Raw genomic sequence first — 11,291 nt, 5'->3', positions numbered from 1 at the left:
GGAATCCTTCGCACTTGCGCGGCCCCACAGCCTCACGGGAGTTGTAGTCCACCCACGAGGCCGTGCCTGTCCACAGACGCTCCCGCCGCCGGCCTCACCTCCAGCGAGCAGGTAATTAGTGCACAGGAGGCTCTGGAGGCGACAAGTGGGAAGAGGGCAGGGGCAGTCGGGGCCCCACGTGCGGAGCGGAGCCTGCAGGCCAGCGGAGAGGCGTCTGGGAGTCGCTCTGGGCTCTTGGGCTGGTAGTGGGACACGGCCGGGTGTGTCTCTGCGTGGGGCTGCAAAGTGCGGGTCAGTCGAGCGCGTCCCCGGCCCTTCCGCGCGTCGGCGGCTGCGTCTGCACAATGAGCCGACTTTGTCCCGGCGTCGCCGCGCGGACTTAGCCCGTGGGAAGGGGCCGCCTCCAGTTAACGCTTAACGCAGGCACCCGCGCTCGTCCCCGGGCTGGGGCCCTGTCCGCCCGCGGGTCCCCCTGCAGGTGCTGGGAGAGCTGGTAGGGGCCCGGGGCGCCGACCCAGCCACTGCGGGCGCCGCAGCCCTGGCGGTCCCGGACCCTGCGGGCATGATGGGCCGTGAGGGAGCCGCCCTACGCTCCCTGCCTTCAGGTCGAGGCCTCCAAGGAGCGAGCTCCTCGCTTCTCACCCTTCTGAACCCTGAGACCAGAGGAAACGGCGTTCGCCGGACCGGGCTGGCTGAGGCGCCATCTCTTTTGGCTACTCCGAGGCGCCGTACAGGGACTTCGGTGCGTCCCTAGTAACCGTTAGCGTGTGCGTCCCCCTCAGGCTCGCTGGGTCCCGCCCACATGCGCCAGCGGTTGGCCCATGGGGCCTGTCAATCGGCGCAAGTCGCTCTACCATTGGCTGTCTGGGCTAGAGGCGCGGATCGGCGCCCTCCCGGCGGGAGAAGCGAGCTTGGCAGGGTGACCCTGTTCGGCCTCAGGTGAGCAGCAACGCCTGGCGCGCGTCCCGTGCTCCGCGCCTTCTGCGTTCCTTCCGTGCAGCTCCGGCTGGGTGATGGCCCGCTTGTCGCCTGGCGGCCGTTTCTTCGCCGCGCCCGGTCCCCAGAGCGCCTCAGGAGCTGTGCCTCGGCTCCGCCCGACGCCCCGCCGTCTCCCCGGGGGAACCGTGTGCGTCCCTCCGCCTCCCGGAAGGTGGGCCCCGAGAGTGCGGGCGCCTTGCACTCAGCTGCGCTGGGAGCCGGCGCTGAGCCGGTGCCTGGCACCTGGGAGCTGTACGGGGGCCTCGTGGGGGTCACAGGGCTGCAGCGCCTCTTGGGGCGGGCGTCCCGCACTTGGGGCGCGGGCTGTATCAAAGCTCGTCTTCCCTCCGCCGTGCGCCTTCTCCCAGGGGGAGCAGCTTGGGGTGGGCCTTGCTGCCTTTTCTCCCCGTCTTTCTGCCATTGCTTTAGATCCAGGATGACTGTAAGTCCCGCTCCTACCCCGCTGGTCTTTGTAATTTGTAAGGTGCATATCTGGGCAGGTTACACAGAGCCCTGTAAAGTCAACTTTGGGGGAAAATCCATGCCGCTTGGGCAGGCGTAGGAGGCCTCGGGGCCCATCTCCACCTGCTCCCCTGTGCCCTGAGCTCCTCCCAAGGGGCCTGTGGGAGCCTTTGACTTCCTGTGGTTCTGCCTGGGCTCAGCTCGGCTGGTGCCTCCTCCGGGAAGCGGGGCCCTTTGCTCACACCCTCCAGCACAGCAGCCATCATTCTGGTTGTTGTGTGGGATGCGTCGATGCAGGAAACACAGAGACGGTCGGTCTCTGAATGAATCTGATGGTGAGTGAAGTCCAGAGGAAGGCAGGTTTTAGGGTAGTTCATCCAGTGGCTCCAAACGACATCCGTGCCATTTTCAGCTCTGCTCGCCTTCTGTGAGCTTCATCCCGAGGCTGGTTCTGCTCTGGATTCTACAGCAGTGGTGGGAGCAGTTGGAGCTGTTTGCTTCCTAGCTTGGGTTCTAGTGGGAGAAAGTGGGTTGCTTCCAGAAGTTCACCCATAAGAGCAAAGAGTACTTTTCCAGAAGCTCCCTGAAGACTGCTCCTTGCTTCTGTTTGGTCTGAAGGGGATGGGGAGTGTCACTCATACGTTCTGGAATCAAAACTAGCAAGGGAGCAGGATTACGCTGAGAACCATCAGGTGCTCTATGGATCCGGCTTCCTGTGTCTTCTGCTCAAGGCAGATATAAACAAACACAAACAAGATCTATTCTAAAAACCTAGGCCTGGACTTGCAGGCATTTCTGGTTAGAGTTTGAGTCAAAATTAAACTTGTGAAGAAGGAAGTGATCCAAGGTCGTGTGAAGCCAGGCTCTGCTTTCAGAGGCCAGCTGTTGCTGTGCAGAGGGGCCATGGGCCGCTTTGTTTGGCCTGGTGTGCTGTGCTGCACTGGCTGGACAAACTGCAAACGGAACAGAAGGCACGAAGGGAAGAAGGGTTGTCTTTTCTGCATCCACTTCTTGGCTTATCAACTTTGGACACTATTTCCTCCCAGGAAAGACAAAACATTTCTTGCCCTCACCCTCCCTTCACATTTCTTTCTCTCTTCTCCCCCGTTTCTTGTTACTTTTACAAAATAAACTTTTGTCAACACAATGTATTCTGAAGAATTTTATTACTTTTCTTTAACAAAGTAAAGTTTTTTTTAAAACTTTTTTATTGAGTTATAATCATTTTACAAAGTTGTATTAAATTCCAGTGAAAAGCACAATTTTTCAGTTATACATGAACATATAATATATATATTCATTGTTACATGTTTTCTCTGTGAGCTATCATAAGATCTTGTATATATTTAACAAAGTTTTACCGCATTTACAATGCACTCTGAAGCTGTAATCAAGTCTTCCGCGTTTTGTCTATAGGTTGGTTGTAGAAGTAGAAGCCTAAAATACGATCACATCGTTGTTAATTATTGTAGAAATAATTAGTGCATCTAGATGCTTAAAAAAGGAAATATAAACCGTGATACTTAAAAGTTGATCCTTGAAGGAAAGTGACACATTCTAGTAGTTTACTACCTAACTTCTTTCTTGCGTCCTACTCATCTTTTGGTTCATAGCCAGCTGCTGCTTTTAGAATCCCATGCTGGATATATACGTATGTGTAAAACATCTCTTAATTTTTCAATATGTACTAGCTGATTTCATACAAAAAGACAAATGCAATATCATGCATGATTGGTAACAGTAAAGTGAACACATTTAAACACATTTAAACCCTCCGCCCAGATGGGGAACCAGGAGACCTCAGTCCAGCACTGCAGGGCCCTCAGAGGACACCTCCTGCCTGGAGTTTGGGTCTGTCACATCTGTGTGGAACCCTAAACAATGTATTTAGATTGGGGGGGGGATTGTTATAGAATGGAAATCCTACTGTTGATGGTCCTTTGATTTTTTTAATTTGTTATATCGCTAAGATTTATCCTTATGTGTATAGAATTTTGTGTGTATAGAATTTGTTTTCACCACTATAACTCATAGCATGAATATACCTGATTTTTAAACCTGTTTTCTTGTTGATGAATGTGTAGGTTTTTACTTTTCTTTTTTGGCCTTTGCCATTGTGAACCGTACTGCCCTGAACATTCTTGAGTGTGACTGGCTACCTATGCGTGAGAATTTCTATAGAGTGGAAAATACTGTCACAGCAGGTGAGTGTTCGACTTAAATTGCTTTCTGATGAGATTATGTTAATTTGTTACCATTCCCATTGATCCACATCTTTATCAGCCTTTGGTATTAGAATTTATAGAATTCTTAATTTTTGCAGATTTAGTAGATATAAAATTGTCGTGATTACACTGATAAAGTTAAGCTTCTTATAAGTTTATTAACGATGAGGGTTTCCTCTTGTGAGTTACTTCCTTCTAGCTCTTGCCCATTTTTCTTTTTCTTTTCTTTTTTAAAATTAAAATAGAGTTGACATACAATATTGGTTTCAGGTGTACAACACAGTGGTTTGACATTTATGTACATTACAAAATGATCTCCATGACAAGTATAGTAGCCATCTGTGACCAACAGAATTATTACAGTTTTGTTGACTGTGTTCCCTGTATTTCCTACATGACGTCCCTGTGACTTATTTATTGTATGACTGGAAGTTTGCATCTCTTAGTCTCCCTTACCTGTTTCACTAATCCCCCCCCCACCTCCCCTCGGGACACTGCTAGCTTTGGCTCTGTGCCTCTGAGTCTGTTTTGTTTTTTAGATCCACAAATAAGTGAAGTCATGTGGTATTTGTATTAGGGTGTATATATGTTTCTTTGAATTTGTGTTTTCATTTTCTTCAGATAAATAGCCAGGAGTGGAATTGCTGGATCATGTGGTAGTTCTATTTTAATTTTTTGAGGACCCTCCATACTGTTTTCCGTAGTGGCTGCACCAATTTACATTCCCTCCAGCAGCGCACAAGGGCTCCCTTTTCTCCACGTCCTTGCCAACACTTGTTATTTGTTGTCTTTTTGAGAAGAGCCGTTCTGCCAAGTGTGAGGTGATGCCTCATTGTGGTTTTAATTTTCATTTCCTGATAATCAGTGACATTGAGCATCTTTTAATGTGTCTGTTGGCCATCTGTATGTCTTCTTTGGGAAAATGTCTGTCTCTTCAGGGTCTCTGTGCATTTTTTAATCAGATTGCTTGTTTTTTGATGTTGAGGTATATGAGTTCCTTGTATTTTTGGATATTAACCCCTTATTGAACAAGTCACTTGCAGATATCTTCTCATGTTAAGTAGGTTACCTATCTTTTTATTGATGGTTTCCTTCACTGTGCAAAAGCTTATTAACTTGATTAGGTCCCGTTTATTTATTTTTCTTTTGTTGCCCTTGCCTGAGGAGGCAGATCCAAAAAGATATTTCTAAGACTGATGTCAAAGAGTGTACTGCCCATATTTTCTTCTAGGAGTGTTAATTTCAGGTCTTTCATGTAAGTGTGCAATCTATTTTTATTTTTATTTCTTGTGTATGGTGTGAGAAAGTGGTTTAGTGTGATTCTTTTGCATGTACCTGCCCAGTTTTCCCAGTGCCATTTATTGGAGAGACTGTCTTTTCAAGTTTATAGTCTGACTTCCTTTATTGTAGAGTATTTGATTTTACAAGCATGGATTTTTTTCTGGGCTTTCTGTCCTCTTCCGTTGTTCTATGTGTCTGTTTCTATGCCAGTATTGCCCTGTTGTGTGTGCTGTAGCTTTGTAGTACAGTTTGAAATCAGGGAGTGTGATATACCTCCAGCTTTGTTATTTTTTCACAAGATAGTTTTGGCTATTCATAGTCTTCTTTGTTTCTGCACAAATTTTAGAATTATGTGTTCTTATTCTGTGAAAAATGCCATTGGTATTTCGATAGGGATTGCATTAAATGTGTAGATTTCCTTGGGTTGTATGGTTATTTTAACAATTTTCTTCCAATTCATAAGCATGGTACATTTTTCCATTTGTTTGTGTACTCTTCAATTTCTTTTATTAGTGTCTTATAATTTTCAGAATACAAGTCTTTCACTTCCTAGTTAGATTTATTCCTAGGTATTTTATTCTTTTTGATGTAATTCTTAAGGGAATTATTTTCTTAATTTCTTTTCTGAGAGTTCATTATTAGTATATAGAAATACAACAGATACCTGTATATTTTTTTTCTTGTAACCTTACTGAAATCATTTATTCTAATAAATTTTTGATGGAATCTTTAAGGTTTTCAGTATATGGCATGTTATTTGCTAATAGTGACAGTTTTATTTCTTTCTTTCCAATTTGAATACCTTTCATTTCTTTTTCTTGTCTGGTTGCTTAGGCTAGGACTTCTAAAATTATGTTGAATAAAAGTGGTATGAGTGGACACCCTTGTCTTGTTCCTGATCTTAGACGAAAAGCTTTCAGCTTTTTACCACTGACTATGATGTTAGATGTGGGTTTGTCGTGTATGGCCTTTATTATGTTGAGATATGCCTCCACTCTACCTACTTTGTTAAAAGTTTTTTTTTATCATAAATGGATATTGGTTTTTGTTAAATGCTTTTTCTGCATCTATTAAGATGATCGTATAATTTTTACCTTTTGTCTTGTTAATGTGGTATATCATGTTGATTGATTTGCAGGTATTAAACCATCCTTGCATCCTGGGATAAATCCCACTTGGTCATGGTATATGAACCTTTCAATGTATTGTTGAATTCAGTTTGCTAGTATTTTGCTTAGGAGTTTTACGTCTGTGTTCCCCAGGAATATTGACTTGTTATTTTCTTTCTTTGGTAGTGTCTTTGTTTGATTTTGGTATCATGGTAATGCTGGCCTTGTAAAATGAATTTGGGAGTGATTCTGCCTCTTCAACTTTTTAGAATAGTTTGAGGAAGACAGGTGTTAGCTCTTCTGGAAATGTTTGGTAGAGTTCACTCATGAAGCCATCTGGCCCTGGAATTTTGTTTGTTGGGAGTATTTTATTGCTGATTCAATTTCACTACTTACTAGTAATCAGTCTGTTTAGATTTTCTGTTTCTTCCTGATTTGGTCTTGAAATCTAGGAATTTATCCATTTCTTCTAGGATATCCAATTTGTTGATGCATAACTTCTCATAGTACTCTCTTATGATCCTTTGTATTTTTGTGGTGTCAGTTGTAACTTCTCTTTCATTTCTGATTTTATTTGGTCTATTTTATTTTTTCTTGATGAATCCGGCTAAAAGTTTATTAGTTTTGTTTATCTTTTGAAAGAATCAGCTCTTAGTTTCATCGATCTTAAAAATTTTTTAGTCTCTCTTTCATTTATTTCCACTCTGAACTTTATTATTTCCTCCCTCCTACTAACTTTGAGCTTTATTTCTTCTTTCTCCAGTTCCTTTAGGTATAATGTTATATGGTTTATTTAAGTTTTTTGATTTCTTGAGGCGAACCTGTATCCCTACAATCTTTCTACTTGAAACTGATTTTGCTGTGTCCCATAGATTTTGCATCATTGTATTTGTTTTCATTTGTCTTGAAATCTTTTTTTTTTAGATTTCCTCTTTGATGTCTTTGTTGACCCATTGATTCTTTAGTAGCACGTTATTTAGTCTCCAAATACTAATTTTTTTCTTTTTCTTTTTTTCTTTTAATTGATCTCTAGTTCATGCTGTTGTCAGAAAAGATGCTTGATATAATTTCAATCTTAAATTTATTGAGGCTTGTTTTGTGGCCTCTCATGTGATTTATCCTGGAGAATGTTCCATGTGCACTTTTAAAGAGTGTGTATTTTGCTGTTTCTGAATTGAATGTTCTATCTATATTAAGGTAATGTGGTTTAATATGTCATTTAAGGCCAGTATTTCCTTACTGATTTTCTCTCTGGATGATCAGTCCTATTTTGGGGGGGTGGGGTGAGGTAATTAGGTTTCTTTTTATTTATTTTAATGGAGGTTCTGGGGATTGAACCCAGGCCCTTGTGCATTCTAGGCACACAGTCTACCACTGAGCTATACCCACCCTCCAATCTGTCCATTGATGTAAGTGGGATGTTAAAATCCTCTACTATTATTGTGTTGCTGTCTGTTTGTCTCCCTTTATGTCTGTTAGTATTTATGTATTTAGGTGCTCCTCTGTTGGATGCATTGATAGTTACAAGTGTTACATCCTCTTGTTGGAAGAAATCCCTTTGACGTTTCTTGTAAGGCTAGTTTAGTGGCGGTCAACTCGGTTAGCTTCTGCTGTCTGTGAAACTTGTGTCTCTCCTTCACGTCTGAATGATAGCCTTGCTGGGTGGGGTATTCTTGATTGCAGAGTCTTCCTTTCACTGCTTGGTGTGTATACTTCCAGTCCGCTCTGGCCTGCAGGGTTTCTGCTGAAGAGTCAGCTGATGGTCCTATGGGGGGGGTCCCTTGCATGTAACTAATTGTTTTTCTCTTGTTGCATTTAGGATTCTCTGTTTTTAACTTTTGGCATTTTGATTATTATGTGTCTTGGTGTGACCGGCTTTCAGTTTGTCTTGTTTAGGACATTCTGCTGTTCCTGGACCTGGATGTCTGTTTCCTTCCCCGGATTAAGGCTGTTTTTGACTATTAGTTTTCAAGTGAGTTTTCCTCTCTTCTCTCTCTCTCCTTTCCTGGATTCTCCCTAATCTGCATGTTGGTGTGCTTGATGCTGTCTCAGATGGCCCTTAACCTGTGCTCTTTTCTTAATTCTTTTGTATTTTTTTCTCTTTGGCTTGGGTGGTTTCTTCTCCATCTTCCAGATCACTGGTCACTGTTGTCTGATCTACTGTTGGTTCCTTCTAGTGTATTTTCTAGCAGTTGTGTTCTTCAGTTCTAAATGGTTCTTTTTTTCTGTTTTCTTTCTTTCTTTTTGTATGTTTCTTTTTTATATTTTTGTAACTCTCTGTTGGAGTTCTCGCTGTGCTCACCCATTCCTCTCTTCACATTCTGTGAGCACCTTTTTGGTCATTAGTGTGGACACTATCAGGTAGATTACTTACCTCAATTTAATCTAGTTCATTCTCTGAGGTCTTGTCTCGTCCTTTCATTTGGAATGTATTCTTCTGTCTCTTCATCCTGCCCAGTCCGTATCTCCAACCTTGGAGAAGTGTCCTTGAGTGAGAGGTGTTCCCTGGGGCTCAGCAGAACGCTCCCCCTGGCCCCTGAGCCTGGTGCTTCGAGGGTGCGCCCCCATGGGCTGTGCGCACCCCTCTGCGGTGGTGGGCCGACTACTGTGGCTGGCTGTGCTTGCTGAAGCGCGGTCTTCCTCTCAGGGCTGCTCCTTGGCCCGCGCCAGGGTTTGTGTGCAATGAGGTGGGAGGACCAATGAAGGGAGGAGGCTTGTGTGGGTCTGGGGAGTGGGCTCCAGGCCGGGAGCTCTGGATCACCAGAAGGTGGTCCAGAAGGGGGTGCAGCCTCTGGGGGCACGTCGCCCTGGCCTCCTCCACCAAGGGCCCTGGCCTGGGCCTCCTGGCAGCAGGTCTGCACTGGAGTGCAGTGTCACTGTTGGGGGAAACTTGGCCAAGGACTTGTGGGACTCTACTGTATTTTTTTCTTTATCTGCTTGGGAACCTATAAGTATATCAAAATTAAAAGTTAAAAACAAAAACTCAGCCCTCCGGTGCCAGGCACCCTCCAGACTCTCACTTCACATTGTTATTTTGTTGGAGGCTCCATGTGTGATTTTGGACACAGCTGGTCGGGCCCATCGGATTAGGGGGAAGCTGGGGCTGAGGGGGCCATCAGACCCTCACAGGCTGGCGGGTTCTCATAGCATTGGTGACATCTTGACCGAGCAGCATTGGACCTGCAGCCTGTGCCTTCCTTCATGGCTCCTTACCCTCAGTTCTGGTTTCCTCCTTTCTCCTTCTCTCTGTCCCCTCCCTTCCTATGCACTTCTCTGTGTGTCATAGGTTCTGACCCAGGGTGGCTCTTGGGTGTGTGTGTCTTTGGGGGCTGAGCTTAACTCACCCTTGTGGAGAACTAGTTGGCTAAACTGACTTTGATCTTGCGTTGCAGACGCTGACCAGGTTCCCTTCGTCTCCTGGTGGACGGCTGTCCCGCTGGCCCACTGTCTCCCAATGGAGGACTGCGGCTCGACGGCCTTAGAAGGGGACCCGACGAAAGGCCCCGCCATGCAGACTGCCTCTGAGCCCCACAAGTCCTTGTCGTTGGCCCACAGACACCTGAGCAGAAGGAATGGGCTTTCGAAACTCTGCCAGAGCAGGATGGCACTCTCCGGTACCCGGCCCTTCCCGTCTCCGGGTGTTGGCGCCGAACATGAGAGTGTGGAGTCACACTTGGCTCCGTTCAGGGTCTCTGCTCTAGCAGAGGAGGTCTTTATCTAGGTGGTGCTGGCAGGCCCCTCCTCTCTTTGTCTAGTGTGGTGCTGCGTTTGTTCTGCTGTGATTCTCAGGCGGGAAACTCTCTTCTGGCAGTGGTTGGGATTTGCCTCCACATTCCAGGGTCGGAGCAGAGCACTGTTTCTTACTTGGGGTGTGTGAAAAAGCTGAGCCGGGCTGGGCCAGATGCGGGCGAGACATGGCTTTGTTCGTTCTGTTCAGTGCCCTCTGACTGTGCCACAGGCTCCCGCCTTCCTCTCAACGCAGACGAGTTAGATGGGCTCTTGGGTGCCGACCTCAAAAGGCGGAGGGGGTGCCTGGGGTGGGCCGAGAGCATGGGCACTGCTGCCAGGCCATCCTTACTTCTCTGAGCCTGTGGTGCCTGCAGGGCCCAGACCCAGCGAGGAAGAAGGCATCACTGCCTTTGAGGGGGTGCCTGGGAGGCAGCAGGTGCTTGCTAGACACCGGGTAGACCCAGACCATGGGGAAGTCTGTTTGTATCACAGAGGGGTGTCTGGAGCTGGAGGAAAGGGCTGCGGGGGGGTGAGGAGGTGGGCTCTGTTTTGGGGGAGGGAAGGCGATGTGAGCTTGCGTGCTGCTGCAGAAAATGGAAGGGCTGGGTGTGTTCAGGGGGCAGGCTCCCCTCCCTGTGGGGAGGAGTCGATGAGGCAGGCCGGTGGGCTGTCTCCTTGGGAGCGAGGGCTCCAGTGGGGGCCTGCCAGGGACACACGGGGGCAGAGGCAGAGCTGGCGTCTCAGTGCCTGAAGGGAGTTTGAAGGGAGGTCAGGACTGGCTGCCTGGGAGGAGGAGGGGCAGGGCAGGTGGCTGTGTAGTTTCCTGTCTCAGAGAAGACATCAGCATGGGCCCGCTCACTGAGAAAGTCAAGGAATCCTCTGTGAAGGCCCAGAGGGGAAAGGAGGGCAGAGCCATGTCTGTTCTGTTGGTTTCTGAGCTGCTGAGGGTGGAGCTAACACTGGCTGAGATGGGAGGGGAAGCAGCCAGCCGGATCCCAGCGGCAGCGGCACATTTCTATGTGAAGCATATTTAAAGCTGTGGAGTGGGGATGGAGTGGAGGTTCTGAGGCCGAGCCTGGGGTCCTGCAACCATGAGAGAGGAGGAGGGTGGAGGGGAGGTGGTGCCCTGCTGAGGACAGGCTGTTCAGGAGGAGGGGAGAGGCCCTCCTGGCCCGGCTGTGCTGTTGAGGGGTGGAGCTGGTGAGGCCTGAGGAGCGGGAGCGGGAGATGTTGCCCAGAGCAGGTTTTCTGGAGTGGTGGGGAGTGAGCACCTGGTTGGAGGAGGCAGAACGGGGATGGGATGGCCAAGACACAGGGAGCTCTTGAACTTGTGAGACTTTCCAGGAACAAGGGAGAGGGCAGTTGCTGGAGGGCTGGGGGTCTCGGAAAGAGGGACACAGGAGAGTGCCCCTTGGAGGGGTGGGCGGGAAGGGACCTCAGAGTCGTTCACACAGACACGGAGAGGATGTTTGTGCGTCTGATAGGACACGCTCCGTGTGGTGCCCCT

The 11,291-nt window shown here is 47.5% G+C and overlaps 1 protein-coding gene and 1 non-coding gene across 7 annotated transcripts in view; one reads left to right on the top strand and one right to left on the bottom strand.

Annotated features, from left to right (window-relative positions):
• The first annotated feature begins 11 nt into the window (after positions 1-11).
• PASK (PAS domain containing serine/threonine kinase) overlaps positions 12-11,291 on the top strand; it is a 37,182-nt gene continuing 25,902 nt past the window's right edge. Inside the window, exons 1-4 of one of the 6 annotated variants that reach the window (XM_072962014.1) lie at positions 924-939; positions 3,525-3,644; positions 7,952-8,027; positions 9,448-9,669. In XM_072962014.1, coding sequence (XP_072818115.1) covers positions 9,510-9,669 — 160 coding nt within the window. In that variant the 5' untranslated portion in view covers positions 924-939; positions 3,525-3,644; positions 7,952-8,027; positions 9,448-9,509. Of the gene's footprint in view, positions 112-782; positions 940-1,174; positions 1,776-3,524; positions 3,645-7,437; positions 8,028-9,447; positions 9,670-11,291 lie in introns of those variants that run through there. The other 5 variants (XM_072962016.1, XM_072962013.1, XM_072962012.1 and 2 more) reach the window with 5 other exon arrangements.
• TRNAS-AGA (transfer RNA serine (anticodon AGA)) lies at positions 7,373-7,445 on the bottom strand. The gene has a single exon. It is a non-coding gene; the product is annotated as a tRNA-Ser (tRNA).

The sequence above is a fragment of the Vicugna pacos genome, chromosome 5, assembly GCF_048564905.1.
Source record: "Vicugna pacos chromosome 5, VicPac4, whole genome shotgun sequence".
Lineage (NCBI taxonomy): Eukaryota > Metazoa > Chordata > Mammalia > Artiodactyla > Camelidae > Vicugna > Vicugna pacos.
The sequence above is the reverse complement of the archived record's forward strand: the minus strand, read 5'-3'. Positions and strand labels throughout refer to the sequence as shown.